The sequence below is a fragment of the Sturnus vulgaris genome, chromosome 3 (genome assembly GCF_052056855.1).
Source record: "Sturnus vulgaris isolate bStuVul1 chromosome 3, bStuVul1.hap1, whole genome shotgun sequence".
NCBI classification, from domain to species: domain Eukaryota; kingdom Metazoa; phylum Chordata; class Aves; order Passeriformes; family Sturnidae; genus Sturnus; species Sturnus vulgaris.
In genome coordinates, this window is record NC_142245.1 from 88,712,009 (window position 1) to 88,732,034 (window position 20,026).

Below are 20,026 nucleotides of genomic sequence, written 5' to 3' on the forward strand. Positions count from 1 at the left end.
CAAGTAATATAAAAACATGCATGCTTCAATTATTTTTCTATTTCCTACCCACTTCCAGAGAACTTCTGTTTTTTTAATTTACTTTTATTAGTCTTTAAGCATCTCAGCTGTGGAGATATTTTCTTTCCTTAAGTCCCATAGCAGATCAAGATAAGCAGGCAGTTTTTAAAATAATGGCAAGCTTAGAGGAACAACTAAGCTTAAAGCTTTGAACTTCTAATAGAGACAATTTTATCTTCAAGACATTTAACATTTACAGTTGCAAGGAACTCAAATGTTAGGTATCTAACTTCTTGCTCATTAGTGTTCCTGGGATTTTATGGTAAGTGTGAAAGTCTTTAAGAGTAAGAGCTACTGAGCTGTGTAAAGGTGATGAAAACAAAACCACATATTTCTCTGAAGTGATCAAATAACTTTCTAATTAAAATTGTCTTACTCACTCATTTCAAAAGGATAATCTTGGGAAAAACAGTAGGTATAGATTTGGAGGGGGGTGGGTGGGCATGTCTTTATATAATTTTATTGTGTCTTTGTACACTGGCTTATCTCCCATAGTTAAATATATTTTTATTTTTATTGTAAAGAATTCAGTTTACCTAATTTATCTTGGAAAAGAGTAGTGATTCATTTCAATATTAGAAGGGTCTTTCATCTCTGTTTTTAAAAGGCAAGTTTAAAAAGACTGAAACAATGCTGTTGCAATGATGTTGTGATCACAAAACTGTAATGTTGGTGCTGCTAGCTGCTTGCTAGTTCTTGAGTTTCTTGTCCTCATGAACCAGACTACTTGTTATAATTTAGGAAATTGCTGTCCAAATGACACACTTGTTTTTCTGGTAGATATTTTATTTTTATGATATTGTCATAATTGTATCATTAGTCTGAAATGAGATGTATTTTGCAGGTCATACTTCTACAGCAAAATGCTGAATTTGAAAACTGTTGTCAGATTTAATTCCTTAAAATGTTAGTAGCAAACGTTTTATTTATTAGATTCTTTTCCTAAAGAATAGCAATGTTGAAGAGATGTCACTTCCGATTATACGAGACTTCAGTACTACACATCAAAACATTTCATTTACACATTTATGCTGAGCAAGTAAAACAGATATCAATAGTTTCATATAAAGAAATAGAAATTTATATCAGGCAGTTTATTTTCTATGTCATTTTTATAAATTAGGTTTTTGACTTTTAGTAATAGCCTTAAAAGGACAGTCTCAGCAAAATGAAATCTATTTTCATTGTTCATTTATGATATTTAGAAATTCTACTCTAGAAGTATTATAAGCAAATACAGGAGAAAAGGAAATTCATTAACATCAGCAGAATGAAATTTCTAAATATGCATTACGCTTCTCACACCGAAACAACAAGAAAACCAGTATTTTCCTAATAAATTATTCATTGTTTGATATATGGTATGCTAATGGAGAAGCATACTATATGCTTTGAGTATATGCTTATATATAGATAAAGACATATAATACTTAATTCAATATATTGTGCAACTGTAAAGGAAATTGTCCTTCAGCTGACTGTTTAGTATAATCATTTGTGCATCTACTTTTGAAGTTTGTTCAGGTTTACTCTAATAGAGAGGCCTTTAGCTGCCCATTAAAGACAATCTATTATTGCAATCAATAAAATGTAGCCAAGAATTGAACAAGCAAAAAGGTTAAATCTGTCTAAAGGAAATAAGCACAGTTGTAAAGATGAGCTGAACTTATTAAATAATTGACGAATTTCTGTGATCAATTTTTTCACATTTCATCTGTTGGACATTCTATTTTTTGTCATTTAACTGTTTAGTGAACATTCCCTTTTACTCTGGATTTAAAAATTCTGACATTCAAGCATTCCTTTTTGTCAACAATCACAGACCTGCTGTTTCAGAAACTTTTCAGATGAAGTTTCACGTTTAGCACAAAACAGATATATTGAAATCAATCAGCTACATTAAAACATTTATACAAAAATATTTGTATAGAAATTCTTAAACAAATATTTAAAAGAGAGAGAAAATGCTTAAAACATCACTGTTTTCTGATTAAGCTATTTTTATTTAAAAAATTCAACCTATAACCTGTTTGCTGTTTGATTTATCCTTAATCATGCATCTTTTTTACAGCTTTGTGTAAAAATTGCTGATATAAGAGCAACAGCAGCAAGTGAACTTGTTTTGCAAGTGTGCAACCACCTTCCTACTCCTATCCAAGCTTAATCTTTATGTGAATTTGCATTTTTCAAAAAAAAAAATTCTACATTAACTCATCCAATTTTATTTTCTTGCTTCTTGTATTGGTTAGCATTAATAATTAATTACTTAACAGAAATGTATTAGTATAATATCAACAGTTGTGATTGTCTGAATTGAGTGAATAGTCTTTTTACTTATTAATTCTCAACACTGATATTTAAAAATTGATTCAGGGAAAAAGATTGAGTGGGATGGACACAGTCTTATTCTTTTATTATCTTTTTGTTTTACCAATGTTCCAGTTAGAATAGGAATTAAACCTTTGCCATTTCTGACAGTAGCAGAAGAAAAGATTTTTCATGCAATGATAAGAATGAAAGATGGGTGGGAGGAAAAAGCCATTGACTATCTAATTAAAAAGTGTTGAATATTGTTTAAGGCACTAAAAAAATTATAATATTAATAGCAACTAACATCATTCCATGTGCTTTATCCTCATTTAGTAAACTATTTTATGACCATATTTTAATTTACTATTCTTTATAAATGTCAGGTTAATTTAATTTTTTTCTTTGTGCTATTTTACTTTACTATAGTTAGAATGAAAAAAGGAATTTGTTTTGCCTAATTCCTTAAAAAGGGGGAAAATATGTCTTTTATCAGAAAATAGTTTTGGTATATTTTCAAATCTACACAGATTTCACTTTAATTCATGCCCTTCTGGGGAGGTACCTTCAGCAAGATGCACGCTCCTGTTTGCAGAACACCATGGGAGGAAGGTGCATGAGTTCCTTGCTGTGCATCCTGGTTTAGTTTCCATGCTGCCAGGGGAAGCACCTGGCAAATAAGAATAAGCTACACAGGATCAGTGATAACAAAATGAAAGATGAAGTTTTTCTTAGGCTCCCTGAAGGGAGAAAGCCTGATATCCACTGCAGCAGGATGGGAGGAGATCAGGGTAGATAGAGGGTACACTCAGGCATAGGAAGAAAGAGACTCTACAACTGTGAAGGCTTGGAGAGGATTCCTTCTGATTACTTGGATGACAGGTTTTACCTGGAAGGGCAAGTAAGCTGTCTGAACCTGACTCATACACCCTCATCTCTGCCACTAAAATAAAGCAATGGTTGACGACACTTCTCTGAGGAAGAGTGGTACCAGGTGACCAGACCTGATCTCTGAGGAAGTTTATTTGCATGTCAGAGATCTCAGTGCGGGAAAGAGATCACCAGAGTTTGGCTGATTACCAGAACTTGCTTACTTTTGCTGCTTGTCCATGATGGCACCAATGACAATGCCAATAGAGACCCAGAGCATATCAAAGGTGACTAGGGGACTCCAGCATCAGGGGCTAAAACTGTGGGAGTCCAGACAGGGTTTTCCCAGCACTGCTGTTGGGAAGATAAGCATCCTGGGGGTTAACATCTGATTAATGTCACAGGCAAGACTTCATTGATACAACACTCAAATAGATCAGGCACAGTGGAATGGTAACCATTTAAAGAAATATTGTGGTGGATGTCTTCTACAGATATCCTGATCAAGAAAATTTATGAAGTCATCTTTAGGAAACTGGAAAAAATACTTAGGAACATTCGTTCTCCTTAGGATATTACCACCTGACTTTTGCTGGAAAGACAACATGGAAAGACACAAATATTTGATCATGTTGACAATTCTTTTAAGCAACTGCAGGGTGAGAAAACTAGGGGAGATATTTATCTGTATTCTATATTGGGAATAAGCAAGAGGAAGTTTGGGATGTAGAGGTAGAAAAAAACTCTGTCAATAACGGCAGTGAGATGATAGAGATCATAATCTTAAAAGAAATGAAAAATTCAAGTGGCATAGTAATGATTCCAAACTTCAGTGAGCTGGTTTTCATTTGCTCAGAAATCTTTTTACAGGCTCCCATTAGAGATTGCACTGAAGGGAAAAAGGATTTGTCTTGAACCCACTGATTTATCTTAAAAACCGATTCCTCAAAGCACAGTTCTTTCCAATGTGCACAAACTGAAGCAGGTGTGGCTGAAAAACAGATAAATGGGCTCCTGAATGAGCATAAAGAGAAAAGGAAGTGCACAGAAGGTAGATGCAAAGGTAAAGCTGCCTCTCCAGGTAAAGAAAATTAAATACTGCATTACTGGTTCATCTGAAGGTTCCATTTAGGATTGTGAGCCATGTGTTAAGCTTATTTGTGTTATTCCACTTTAGGAATCAGCAGGGTTTTCACTCATGTCAAGCTGTTGTGATATAAATATGGAAACTTCAGGGCAAAATCTCAATGAACCATATGGCTTCTTTTGCTGTGCAATTTCATGAATTCCAGATCTGAGAGTGCTGGCTGTCTTTAGCAGGATCATCCCGCATCAGAGAGATCATAAACATAAAGACAGGGAACAACTTGTGTTGTTTTTTCCTCTTTTGTCAGCATCATTACTGGGGTTAAAGGGTTGTTGGATTATATTTTTAACCTCAGTCCTATTTCTACTTGTTCTTGTTATTAAAAGCATTTAGAATTCAGCCCTTAGATGACTTGGAGTAAGTAGTCAGCTCACCTATAATCCTGCTGGCACTTTGGACAGTGTTTGTTTCATTATTGTGAAGGCTCCTGGCAGGAGCTGTGTCCTCTGGGGGGTCTGCACTGACACAGGGCAAAAGTGTGAGGGTCAGAGAAGAGCTGTCATGGACTAACCACAGTTCCCATTCCCCATCCCCCTGTGCTATTCATGGATGAGGAGGAGGTAGAGGAGACTGAAGTGAAGGAGTGAGGTTGAGTCTGGGAATAAAAGAGGGGTGGAGAAAGGCGGTTTTAGCTTTATGTTTGTTTTTTACCATCCTATGGTAGTTTTAATTGTCAGTTAATTCAATCAGTGTTCCTCAAGTTGTTTCTATTTTGTCCATGACAGTAACTTGCAAATGATGCCCCTATCTTTATCATGGTCAAAATATGGTTTTCTCTCTTTTTTTTTTCACTTGCCTGTTGAGAAGTGAAAGAGTGGCTGGATGGGCATCTGTCAGCTACCAAGATCAACCTACTCAAGCATTACTGTGTGTATTATATCTTTCAGTGGCTACCTAGGTGTTTGTCTTGTGTCACACCACCCATCACTGGGTTAAGGTTACAGCCTGTCTGAGGAACAGAGAGGTTCTTGGGACAGAGATAAACTGCTGCAGAAAGGAATGGCTGGGCAACCATAGCTGAGACAAGGGCACTGGTGAAGTGTGCAGAAGGCCTGGAGAACAGCAAACCCTGGGAAGCTCCACCAGAAAGCACAGCACAGACAGAGCTTCAGTAGTCATAGAAAGGCTTCAAAGGGATTCAGAGGGGCTTCTGTACAGTTTGCTACAGCCCTGAGAGTCACTGTGTGCTGTCTGAAAGTAAGCCTGAAAGAACAGACTTTCCTTCAGCAACACTGAGTGAAAAATGCAGACAGATTTACAAACCCAAACCCATTTGATCTCAGTTGTCTCTGCCACCCTCATTTCCATTATCAGTACTGGAAAACATCAAACAGTTTTGTTTATGTTCTAACAAATTAAGGATCATTTTATAGGGCCTTTAAATCTCCTTTTATCTAATTATTGTAAAATAAAGATTTAGATGAGGGCATCTGTGACACAAGATCCATACCATCCACACTAAGATCCACAATCACACAGTTCTTTGGATAGTCCAGATTAATGTACATAATCTGCTATACAAGAGTATTGGTAAGGAAAGAGTACGATGGGACTGTGCGAGATTTTCTATTGTATGGAATTTTTATAAATAATGGAAGCATTCATTCATGATTAAATAAGTATACATTTTCAGTAAAATAATTTGTATTCAGTCATTGATGGTAAGCAGAACAATTATACAATGTTACATGTATTTAATGCATGTTCAGTATTATCAGTTAATGTATGAACAATTTACATGGTAGTTGAGACAACAGGTTATTAAGATGAAATAGCAGGAAGCTTCAATCAAAATTCATTAATCATTTTTAAATGCATTCTGAAAAATACCCATTTAAAACACAAGGGTAGAGACAAAAGATGGAAGATGTACCTATCTATTGAAACCTGTGAGATAGCTATTCAGATTTTAAAATGTATCATATAAAGTAATATAACCAAAACATTTTTTTTCTTTTTTTAAATTATAACAAGCAAAGGGATGTTTCTGCATGGTAATATACATATATGTACCTCTGAGACCCTTCTACTCGATTTTAACCAGGGTTATAAAGAAAATCAAGCTCATAATAGGCAGCAGCTGCAGGGATAAATTCATTAGTTTAACACTGACAGCTTTGCCGTTTTCTTTTTCAGGTTTGAACTGTGAGTTTAGGCCTTGTGAGGCCAGCAATCCCTGTGAGAATGGAGCTGTGTGCATAGAAGAAATGAATTTGGACGTTTTTCCCCTCGGATTCCACTGCCAGTGTGTGAAGGGCTTTGCAGGTCCACGCTGTGAGATCAATGTCAATGAGTGCAGCTCTAACCCTTGCCTCCATGGATACTGCTATGACAGTGAGTTCAGTGTGGTTACTCACTTTAATGTAGAGAAGTCTTTCTCTTGAAGCGTCTGTAGCTGCTGAGCTGCTCTGGGGAGAACAGTGGATAATTTACTGAAATTTAGCTTGTCTGAAACTTCACAGCCTGTACCAGAAGGATTATTTTTGCCAAAATGCCTCAACTCCCGACATTGGGGTTTTTGTGTTCAAGGGGTCAGAATTTTAGCTAATGAGAAATTTTAATGAGATTTGTGCTGTCTCCTTTGATACCTAAATTAACCAAAAAACATCTTACATTGTGCATTTCATGAGAGAATATTCAGGTGCTGAAAAAGAGCTCATGGAACAGTTAGGCATTCTATATCATAATTCTAATAAGTCAAAAAATTCTGCATAATTTCAAACTAATGTAAAAGAGTGTACTTGTTTACCTTCTTCTTGTAACTGTGTAACTTAGTCTTTCACTGCAAGGTGTACTTAAGGATTTTAGAAGCAACTTGCATACCCTACTATATTCTGTCTGGATTGGCAGGAAGTTTAGTATGGAGTAGTTACTTGAAAGTTTTGTAGAGCTCTAACCATCTTTCAGACACTTTCTATACTAAAAAAAAAAAAAAAAAAAAAAAAAAAAAAAAAAAAAAGTAGAACTAGTAATTTTCAGAGGATCTTAAAATCTTAAAATGCTGACTGGAAAGGTGAAAAACATCTGAAGGTCATGTAGTCAACCCTGCATAAAGCTAGACTATTAACAGTGCTAGAACAGGTCAGTCAGGGATTTTTCTAGCTGAGTTTTGAAAGCCTTCAAAGAGGGACAGAAATTTTACAAACTCTTTGGGACACCAATTCCTCCGATTAACTACTCTGGCAATGCTCACACAAATGCATCCAAATCTCCAGAGCTGTAACTTTTGGCCATTGCTTCATAATACCTCCTAGTACTACTAAGGGGTTTCAGTTCTGTCATTTGTGCAACTATCCATGAAGTTATTTTTAAACAGCCCTCCCACTATGAACATTTCCCTGAAGATCTAAGACAAAGCAAACCTGGTTGACTCAACTTTTCCTCATAGGGGCCACACTTTAAGCACTGATTAACCATGATTGTCTTCTTCTACATCTCTCTCCTGTTTCTTCACATCCTTTTTCGAAAAAGAATGATGATTTAAGAACTTCCATTAAATGCATTTTTTCTTAGAAAAATCTTCAGAAGACTTAATCAGCTTACTGGCTTCAGATGACATCTTAAAGAACTGAGCCCAAATTACTGAAAATATAGTCTAAAACTCTCCTAGTTAAAATAAAAATAAATTTCAATAAAATATCTTTAAAAGTCTTTCTTTCCTTATCTGGGAATAAAGCAAATGACCTAATCTTCTATTGAGCAAAGACTATTTCCTATTGCATTTACAGATGTTTTCTGTGTGGTTTACACTGGTTTAGAGATATTTTTGAACTGGAATTCAGATGAAATGTATTAAAGTTCTTCATGCTGACCAAGTGCCAATTTTTGGGGGAACAGCTTGTCTTTGTGGTGCCTCTGGCTTGAGTTTTATCATGCAGACATTTCAGTTCCTCTACTCCATGTGCACTGGCTGCAGATAGCTGGAATGCTAAGGAAGCTGGGAAGCTTTTAGCATATGAATAATGCTCCTGTGCTAAAGGACTTAAAGCATTTAATGAATACAGTAGCAGCTGTGTGTACAGACACGATGGTAGAACAGATTCTATGGTAAATCTCAGCCATAATGAAGAATCCAGGGACCCTTTTGAGGTTAAAATAAATGCATGTCTGCAACAAGTGTGATTACTGCTGTCATGAAATCCATATATGTATGGAGCACTAAAGATTCCTCTGTTTGGATCACTAATGATGGAAAAGAGACAGGGTTCTTAGGATTGTCTTGTTAAGAAATATATCATAGAAAAATTCAACTCAAGTTTTTCCTTAATATAGTGGTATAATATGAGGCATTCCTTACAACAACACTAAAACAACCAACAAACCAAACATTGTTTAACTGTATAACCTATTTAGATATCATTTTAAAGATAGAATCTTATGTATTTTGTGACTGGTTTGTGATGGTAAATTACTCATTACTTATAACATCACTTTTTAAGTCATTGATTTATACCTCTTGAACCAAAATATTTCCATTGTTTAAGTAAAATGCAGTACATCAATCTGCTTTCATATCTAAAAGATGTTTTGAGACCACATTTAATTTATTTTGATTTTTTTAACATGTCCACACCACTTAAGTAAAACTGGTCTTAATCTTTTCCAGATAGTATTCATAACTGGAAAGGTTATATTCATAGTATTAATTTCATTAGTAAATTTACTACATTCAGTTGTTCTGACTATTAGTAATAAAGTACTATCTCTGTTGCAGTTGTCGATGGCTTCTATTGTTTGTGCAACCCAGGATATGCAGGATTGAAATGTGAGCAGGACATTGATGACTGCACAGTCAATGCTTGTGAACACAATTCTACATGTGTTGATCTACATCTGGTTAGTAGCAATTTCTTTTTAATTGAAATGATTGTTAAGTATTCAATCTAAAGTGTAAAGCAATATTTTTTTGCGATCTAAACTTCCTCTTGGTCCATACATCCACATATCAGCGGCTTTATAATAATTTTATAATCATGCTTTTCAGACACTGTTTTTTTTGGTTTTGGTTTTTTTTTTTTGTTTATTTGTAATTTTATAGGCAGTGGGAAAGAAGAATGTTTTTATTATTTAAAAGCAGTTACTGTGTCAATATGGTTATACAGGGAATTTAAAAGGCACATAAAATTTTCAGCTGGGTGTGTTTATTACCTCATTATAAGTGACAGGAGTACTCATTTGCACCAATTACACTGGCTTCAAATGGACTTAAAAAGTATCCTACCCAAGAAAACTGATTTACTTCAAGGACTTCAGCATTTATTTTCAAAATTCCTCAGATATATTAGTTTCAGAGGTATGAAATGTGTTAGAAATAACTTATGTCTTCTCAGAAATAGAATCATTCTATCACCTGATTCCTCCATGAGAGGAAAGAAGACAGAGATTCACATTGTGTAAACTTCAACACCAGGGGTAGCCCATGTTCTCTGTCTCTGCTTCCAGGAATCTGCCAAGAAGCAATTTGTTTTCATTGTACTCAACAGAGACACTAAGACCATACAGTATGAATATTTTCCTTAAGAAGCATTCAGGCTGTCAGAGAAATGATCAGTTAAAAAAAAAAAAAAAAAAAAGTGGAAGAAAGGACAGCTTTTTCTTTCTTATTCTAATTTCAACAGGTATATTTGTGAGAATACTAAATTGATAAATTCAGAATTAAAATAATATTATGAAACTTAAATGTATCTATTTATGGAATGAGCTAAACATCTAAGCACCAACCAAATATAATGGAAGATGTAGGCAGCACAATCCACAATTCAGCTGCCCACCATTTGAATTGCCACTTTAGGTGAACCGAACAACCCTGCAGGTATTGTAGCATTATTGCAGAAGGTGTTTGCAATTTCAGGAACACTGAACTATATGAGAGGTATGGGTTTTGGGTGTTTTTTCCTTGTTTGGTTCCTTTGGCTGATTTGCTTCTTTTGTGGTTGGTTGTTTGTTCTTGCTTCCTTGTTTGCCTTAGCACATGCATAAAGAAATTGGGTTTTTTTCTGACAAATACTGAGGTTAACCTGCAATTGTTGCTATTTCCTAAACTTGAACCAAACTTAGCTGCTTCAAAAGAATTGTCTCAAATTCTCTAATTTCCAGACCTGTTTCTTCTTTTCACCAGTTAGAACTCTATGTATTGTACAAAATTTTGTTTGTTTTTTTTTAATATGTTTCGAGAACTAGTCAGCACCTTGGACAAAATCAAGTGCTTGATATGGAGACCACAGTTTGTGAAACCTGTTTTTGGATGCTCTTTTAATTGCACATTTTTCTACCACTAGACTGGAATTATTATTTCAAGATCTCATACTAGACACATATTGCCATCTTAAAATACGGTTAGAGAGCATTCTACAAAATAAATTTTATGTCTCCAATGCATGTACTGTCTTATTCTCTAGGAGAGTGTGCTGCATATGTTGACTTTTCAGGTACTATTCCTAACTGCAGCAGATCCTTTAAATGAGACTGACAAAATGGAGTTTTATATGCAGTTTAAACAACATTCTCTCTAAAAAATAAAGTATCTGATATGGAGAAAAATATAGATTTTTTTAAAAGTGAATGTATTTCTCCCCTTAAGAATTTTGGCTATGCTTCACCAAATGAGTTCCAATATTGACCCAGAAAAGTTTAATAATTTGAGCAAAATTTAACATGATAATAGTAGCTCACTGAAATTTCAAACATTGTTTTAATTTTTTCTTCACACGTCTTTCATCCTTTTTTCCCTTGAATTATTTGTGCTTAATTTTGTTCTGTAGTTCCTTTATATTTCTCATCTTGGTTTTCACAGACCTATGCAATTTTGTTTTAAATTGAAGACAGCACAGCAAATCAGTAAGATCCATACAAACTCACTGTTTCTGAGAAAGCATGACATTCAAAACATCTATGTGGATAACAGTATCTATAGAAGATAAAAGCTATAGAAATTTAATGGCAAGGTATCATATTAGACTCTGTGTTGATCCTTTTCAGGCTTTTTCAAAATTGTTTACCTATGTGGTCAACATCACAACAATATACATTTCATTTATGTGAAAGGATTAATTTTGATAATGGCTAATACACTGATTAAAAATCTTCAGTATTTTTTTCATTACAAGATTGTTCTTCGTTTGGCAACACAATTTCACTGTCAAAACCCTCCCAGCCAGAATGGTTTCTTCTAAGTGGAAAAGTTATTTTGAAAATAAATAAATAAGTTGGGGAATTTCTCGAATTATTTTGCTTTAGTAATAATAATTCATTTATATTCAGTATTTACATTTCTCCTTCTCTATTCTTCTCCAGATTATTTACTTAAACTAACATTTGTTATATACCTTTCTGAAATAACTTTCATGTGGATCATCTTTTAAGTTGAATCTAGAAAATGACTTAAAAGTTGTTACTTGCTGTGAATCATTTGTTCACTAAGTGATCACATTATTCAGTTTATATGTGACTATATTTCACATACCACGTCCTTCTTATTGTATTCATTATCAAAGAGTACTGAATTTTTTCCAAATCGTATTATCTGTTTATACATCAAGATTCCTCAATGATCAACACAAAGAGGATTAATGAATTAACATATATTCATAAAAATGGAATAAGACCCATTCCTTCTCCTTCAGCCACAGCAGCTGTAAAAGAACAGATAATGAATGCCAATCTCCTAGAAAATTAATTTTTAGCAACACAGGCTGTCTTCATCCTCCTCTAAAAGGTAAAAAAAATAGAGAATAGGAAGCAACTGAAGCATAATAAAGGAAGATTTAAAAAACAATAGAAATCTCAAGAGTTTTATAACTTCTGCATTAAATACCATTTTCTTCCAAAGGTATATTACAGCAGCCTTATTATACAAGTCAAAGACCAAAGATCTGAATGTGAGAAAGAATTCCAATATATGTTCTAATTGCAACATATACTTCACAGACTTTACCTTGGCTCTCCAGGCAGGGGGTGGCAACAAACAACTTGACTGTGGGATGAATCATAGAATAATTTACATTGAAAAAGGTCTTCAAGATCATTGACTCTAACTGTAAGCCTAATGCTGCCAAGTTCATCACTCAGCCATGTCCCTGAATGCCACAGGTACACACCTATTAAATACCTTGAAGGATAATGACTGAACCACTTCCCTAGGCAGCCTGTTGTAATGCTTGACACCATTTTAAAGAATATATTTTTCCTAATATCCAATCTAAATCTTCTCTGGTGGGAGATCAGGATAGGTGAAATACAAAGTTTAATCACACAACTACATCAGCATAAGGAGATTCTGTTTTCCTACTGCATCTGAAAATTCCAGTTCTCCAAGAATTATATACCAGCAAGTTATTATATGACAGCACACACCACTGTCAGTCATATTAGATCCTCTGGTGGCTCAGGAATAATTAATCAGATACCCTTATGCTAATAAATCTTCATTCTGCAGTCCACCAACTCAAATACTTTTGATGCATTTTTTCAAGGTAAGGGTGAATTACCATTGTCAGAATGATACTTCACCTTTGGTGTTGGTAATGTGGTATAATATAGAGCCTTAAAATTAGATAACAATGTTATCTTAGCAATGCATTAGAAAGATCAGGCACAAGAAATGACACTCGTAGGGGGTTGATCCAGCTTGCAGCTAAGGACCACACAACCACTCACTCTGTATTTTCTATGGGATGTTGAAGACAATAGAAAAGAGCAAACAGAAGAAAACTAGTCGGTTGAGATAGCTTAACAAGCAAAGGAAAGGGGAGGAAGAGAGAATAAAACAAATCACATGATTCACTCACACCTTCCATGTGTACATTGATGCCCAGCCAGCATTTGAATAATGGATACCTTATGGTAGAGTTTCATCAGAGTAATTTGCAAATTCTTCTTTAAAAAGTAAGAACGATTAATTCAAAGTATTGTTGTGGGACAATACACAAAGATATGTTGTCCCTAATGATTTATATAAGATCAGATCATGTATATAGTCCATATAACATAAAACATTATTTTGAGGTATTTGCATTTAAAAAAAAGGTAATAGTATCTTCACAATAGCTCTGACTTCATTTTTTGCTTGTGCTGTTCTGTATGTCAAATTATAATCTAAATCCTGTCACTTTAGTGTATGTGGATATCCATGCAGAAAATTATAATAGATGTTTCCTTTAGAGCTTTCTTTCTGGAAGCTAATATTTCTCTGTACTTACCACATGGTAAAATAAAAAGTATAAACTGTAGGTAAAGTTATGGCTGTATAGTTCTATGATCATTGCAGTCCCATGTCCTTCTTGTGGTTAACTCTCTCTCCTTACTTGATTTAAAAGACAATTATTTCCCTTTCAATAAAATTTAATTGTATGGAAATGACCTCTTAAATAAAATAATGGATAATAATGCCAATTTGAACTGGAAGAAGAAATATTTTCTTGCTTGTTTTCTGTTTTTAAATTGGCAAGGAAAAAGATAAAAGTACCAATAACAAGGCAAAATCATGTATTTCAGGTCTTTTATGAACTTATATTCTGGGTTGTATGGAAGGCTTATGTAAAGGATGGAGAGAGATTATTACCAATTTTTTTTTATAACAAAAACATTAGAGTTGACAGATAGGTGGCCTATTCCATAGTTTAAATTGCAAGAACATAACGCACACATAGATTAGCTCATTGCATAAATTGTGAAAAAGATTTGAAAGGAACTTTGACATTGAGGACTAAAGTACACAGTAGCTAACTGTTAACATCTTATGTTACCCAAAAAAAATTAGTCAGGTCTTGGACTAATCTAAAACAATTTCCTAAAATGGTACTCTACACTTAAGTTCCTTGTACAACAGATTTTTCTGTACTTTATGCTAAATAGAGAAAATAATAAGAATGATCTCCAAAACTTATAACTTATTTTAAAACATCGAGAAGCACTAAAGGTGCTTCAGGAGGATCATCTTCCTTGGTGATGAGAGCAGGTGGTCTGAAACTTGAAAGGAAATAAAAGGCTAGATAGATCTACATCAATGAAGTTTATAGATTTCTGTGGGCATGGAAATTCTCTAAGCTTTAAATAAAGCAAACAAGCACTGCCACTGAAGTTGGTCTGAAACTTCAGCTTAACTAAGTCAGACCACATACCATGAATGGCATCCAGTGTACATAACAAATGACAAGCTCTTAATGGTTACTAGGTCAAATAAATTCAAGTTGACTTCTACGTGACTTAAACTTATGCATTGACCTCATTGAGAGTACCCATGTGGTGAAGTTGTGCATGCTGGACAAATAAGTTTCATACTGCCAATTATACATCCTAGAAAAGAGCTATACAGCAGCTGTAGTAAAAAACTAGCAGCTGCAGCAGTATTTCTGCAAAGTTTTCCTAGTACAACCCACTGTGCTACCCTGAAGATTTGACTTGCTATCCCTGAAACATTTCATCTTCCACTTATATTCAGTTAAAAAAAAAATAGTTTTCATATTAAAGGTTTTTTCAAGATCTATTGAAATGCCTTCCTCGTCTGTCTTGTACTATAGTGAATATAACAGTAAAAATACTGAAAAGTTAGTCATTACTGGGTGTAGTCCTTTATGCTCTAATAAGTCCAGTTGAGTCAAAGACACTGGAATACACAAAATTAACTATTGATTTACTGACTTTGGATAATGTCTTCGTCATTGATCTGTGATATTATACATTACTTGGATAAAGTGATTATGATATCTTATGCTTTACTCATTTAATTGAAATTTGATTTTGGCAAACAAGTATCATATTTCCATTTATTTGTTTTATTTCTGACATTGTTTTAACAATGTTTTAATTTAATTTTTTTGAAAGAAGGTGTAGACATATATAAAAATTTGTGGCTTTAAACAACAATTTCAATAAATACCATAGGAGTGAAAGCCTTTTTCATAAACTGAATCTTAAATACTCTACAGAATGAATAAAACTGTCACAAAAGTGAGGGAAATGGAGATTAAGAGGAAGTCAAAGAGTGGCTTTCCAATGAGACTTGTGAACAGAAGGCAAATCAATGTGGTAAAGATACAGGAAGGTAGTCCCAGATGGTGTGCTTTAAATTTTGCCTGCATTGTGGAGGCTGGACAGACAAAATCGGTGACAGCAGGGAAAGAAGTGAAGAACTTCACAGCATACGGAAGAAGCTGGAGAACTGTGGCCTACTTGTGGAAAGAATAACCCTAAATTTGATTCATGCACTATATGAGGACTAACATTATGTTTAAGGTTGAAAGTGAAGAGTTTGTGCCTTTGAAGGCATTAAAAGCCTGGCAGTGATATTACAGACACTTGGAAGTACAAAAATGTCATTGATCCATAAATAAGAGAATTTTACAAAAGGACATTTATCTGCAGAGAAGTATGTAATTTTATGTACTTAGCAGATTTATAGAGCAGAAGGTCATGGAAAGGTATGGGTCCACAAGGAAATTATTCTGAAATAAGTTAAATGGTGAAATTCATAAGTGCTCAGTCACTCTCTGAAAGATTTCCACGTACATGTCTTTGCTATACAACACACAATAATTACCTGGAAGAATTAATTAAATATAGAATAAATTCTTCATATAGCAGGAAGGGTGTTTTCTTTTGCTTAAAGTATATGAAAATTTTGCATCTGACTGTTTTTCTAGAGAAAATGTGAATTCTACTCCCACTCCTTCAATTATGAATTACACTATGGTGTCTCTTCCACAACAAAATAAGCTCTACAGGAATAAAGAACAGCCTCTTATTTCTGTTTGTATTAAAAAAAAAAAAAAAAAAAAAAAAAAAGTGAAACAATTCACATAAAATGTGTACAACTGACAAATTATATATTAATGTTCGTCATCCAAAGACTAGGAGGTCATTTTCTAGGTTCATTAGGTCTCTCTAGCTGCTAACTTCTCCAGGTTTGGGAAAATTACATAGCACTTGGAAAGGAAAATAGCCCAGAGAAATACTTGCTATTCCATTTATTTTAGTTATTTTAGAGTTCACCATTCTGTCCTCCTTTAGATTTCAATATTCTATTCCAAGGATTCTGACTAAAAATGTTTTACTGTGAGTGTAAAAAATCACAGGAGTGGGTTGTTCAGAGAAGCTATGGATGCCCCATCCCTGGAAGCAACCTGATCTAGTGGAAGGTGACCCTGCCCAGGGTCCATGTCTTTCAATATTATTTTTTTTGTTTGTTTGTTTGTTCGTTATCATTTGACCCGTATCTTATTTTGCTTATGACAATGAAAAAGAGGAAGCTGAAGATCACCCATGACAATATACCAGGTCTTGTACTACTAGGCACTGAGTGACTTGTTGCTCTTATTTCTGTTGCTTTGCTATCCTCTTTCAGATTTAAAAAAAAAAAATAAAGAAAAAAAAAGAAAAACAAAGAAAAAAATTATATAAAATATATACTCTGATTGTATAGAATCTGCTTGATTTGTATAACATCAAATTCTGAAATATGCTGAAATATTTCCCAGAAAAAAGTAATTTTCAAGATTACTCTAATAGCTTATCCTTTCACAGAAGAATGGACTCTGAAAGCACTGGGAAAACATTTCATTCATTTAGTGAGTAATCATACTAATTGATTTCTGCAGGTCTATCATGGAATTGTGAAAATGCGAGATTATGCCAGGTGTGGATTTGACTGAAATCAAAACTCTTGACCAAAATTTGCTTTCAAAATAATCATGATAGCCTTTGAATATTTCCTTATTACTCTCTCACATTACTTCAAGTCCTGCTATCAAACATATTTTGTAAGGGCTATTGAAGCCTTATGCAAGGACACACTTGCACATATACCCATCAGAACTTGGGGTTAACCAGAAGCTTTCTGAAGCAGTAATTACACATGCATTTGCTTTTTTGAGATGTGATGCCAAAGCTTTAAAGGAATCTTCATCACCTTTTGGATCTGTTATAAAAAAAAAAAGAAGAAAGCTTATTTAGAGTTCTCTATTAACATTTTTAATAATTTATGAATTTTTTTTTTTTTATGCTAAGGCAAAGACTTGATATATTGAATAAATGCATTACTATATTTCAGTGCAGCTTTAATACCACCCAGGACCTGCTGAATGTCTCAATAAGATGTATTTCCATCCAGATTAATTCTCTTCTGGTCAGATATTCTATCTCTCATATTTCAATCTACTACTGTTTTTGAGGTTAATTTGTATAGAAATATGTTTCCGTTTATAAGCAAAGCAGATTTTTGAAGCAAAAGCTTCACCACATTAATGTAGACTCACTTTCCTAACAAATACCTATAATGTAGTCTGAAATATAAATACCACTGCAATTTCCCTGGAAAAAATTGTGAATTTCATGTTTGGTTTTCACTCATTCACACATGCTCAGTGGAACCATTTAGTGTCTGGACTACAAGAATGACCGAGATGCAGGGGTGACACAAAGTAATTCTTTGCATTCCACTTACGTTTTGTCCCTTTTTTTTTCCTTTTTTTTTTCTAATTGAGGGAATGTCAATTAATTCCACAATTTTTATTCAGAAATTGCTAGACCTTCTGTAGTGGAAATAATAAAAAAAGCAAACCAACAACCAAACCCAAAAACAAACCAAGAAAAAAGTATAAGACAATTCCATCAGAACTCCCTCTGAAGTGAAACCAAGAAACAACAAAACATGAAAAGAATTTATACATTTTATCATATTTTTTTATTAATGAATATGCAGAACAGGTTCACTGTCCTTGTAGCAGGTGAGGGACTGGGAGTTGTGCCAAAAAAGTGTCCAAACCAGCTGAGCCTGAGGCACTCAGCAGCACAACAAAGAACAGCAAGTGACACTACAGGGGGACTCCATGCTGAGGATGAGGGCCCCCATCTGCCAATACTACCTGTTGCTTAAGTGGGATTGCTGCTTTCCAAGGGCTGGGATTTGGGATGCCGTGGTGAGACAAACAAGGCTTGTCCAGCCCTGGGACTGTCATCTCCTGCTGCTCTTCCATGGAGGTACTAATGAATGGCCAGCACAGACCTGGAACACACCACAGGTGATTCCAGGAGCATGATAAAGAACATGGGTGCTCCAAAGTTTTTCCTCTACAATCCTGACAATGAGAGGAAGTGAGTGAGAGAGTGTGGATTTATACTACTGGTCAACAACTGCTTGCATAACTGGTATTGATAACAGAGTTTCATCTTTCAGGACTATGGGACCTTCTCATAGGATTGAGGCTAGGAAGATGTGGGATTGATTTGTTCAAAAGGGACAGAAGTATCTCTGACAACTGGGCAACCAAAATCAAGTGAAGAAGTGATAGACTCAGTTGTCAAGCAAAGGGTGGAAGTGATTTAGATTAAAGAGACCTTCTGATAAACACATTGGGACTGCAGAGGGCCCACTTCTGTCTATACACTAAAGTAAGGAGGTACCAAGGGGACAGAGTCATGGAGAAAGCTATCACACTTTTTCTGAGAAATTAGTCCAACTGTGTGCCCATTTGAGGTGCCAATACATTAACCCCTGCAGCACCCCAGCAAGTAAAGAAGACAGAGCCAGACTTTTCTCAGTCCACAGTGGTCCCCAGTCAAAGAGACAAAGGTGACAAACTGATATATAGTAAATACACGGAAAAGAAAAAAAGTAAATAACACCAGGTCCATTAAAATGTAAAGGAAATATTTTTTATTGTAAAGGTAACTCAGAAATAGGTTGCCTGGAAGTGAAGTATCCATCCTTGGATTTATTAAAAACCCACCTGGATGAAGTTCTGGGCAGCCTGTTATAGTTGACCCTGCTGTAAACAGGGCAGGGGGAACTGGACAATCTCTAGAGTCTAGTCCCTGCCAGTGTGTGCTTATGTATGATTTTCCAATACAGAAACTCTTGATACCTGTGTCTCATCAAAACACCTACAGTTTAATATATGCCTTTCACCACAGTGATATAAATCTTTATGGGAATGATTTACAGATATAGAAAAAACAAGAATGGAGTCCTAGAATTGCATTGTAGAAACATTATACATTGAGAATTGACTAAAAATGTGGTTCATGCTTGTTGAAATCACTTAGGTGGAGAAAATTACGCCAGCAGAAAGTGGCACTAAAATATCTCCATTAGAAAATGCAGCAGTAGTTTATTTAACAATCGTTTGACTTGAGTGCAAATGAGTATACAAGGATAAGAAGCTCAGGTTGTTTTGATACAATCTTAAAGTAAAAACACTTGTGCAAGGATAGAATCAGACTTAGTTACTAGTGACTAGGTTATACCTGACTTTAGGCTACATTTCTATGCTCTTTTTACTTAAACAAAAAATGTTCTCTAAATGGATCTGTAAATTTACTTATGTAGGTGCTTCACTGAAAGTGTGAAGCAGTCACATTGGAGACATTCTGTGTAAGTATAGTATGTGTTGATCAGAGCACGAGGCATCAGAAATACAAACCCATCTCAGATATGAAAATTCAAAAAGGAAAAATTCTGTATTTTCCACTCATATTTTATAGCATACCTGAATTAAGGGTAATACTACATTAGCAACAGCACAGATAACCTCATAGTGAAAAAATGGGTGCTGAGACTTGGCTGCAAAATACATACTTGTCTGGAGGGCAGAGCTTGCCATCTTTTGGACTTATGGAGAGCATTTGGTGGGCACATTTTCTGTTTCA

General features: G+C 34.7%; 1 protein-coding gene across 1 annotated transcript in view; it reads left to right on the plus strand.

Moving 5' to 3' along the window:
* The window catches only part of EYS (EGF-like photoreceptor maintenance factor), a 789,024-nt gene that overhangs the window by 318,124 nt on the left and 450,874 nt on the right, over positions 1-20,026 (plus strand). The window contains exons 20-21 of the mRNA XM_088162233.1: positions 6,521-6,718; positions 9,099-9,220. Coding sequence (XP_088018359.1) covers positions 6,521-6,718; positions 9,099-9,220 — 320 coding nt within the window. The remainder of the gene's footprint in view (positions 1-6,520; positions 6,719-9,098; positions 9,221-20,026) is intronic.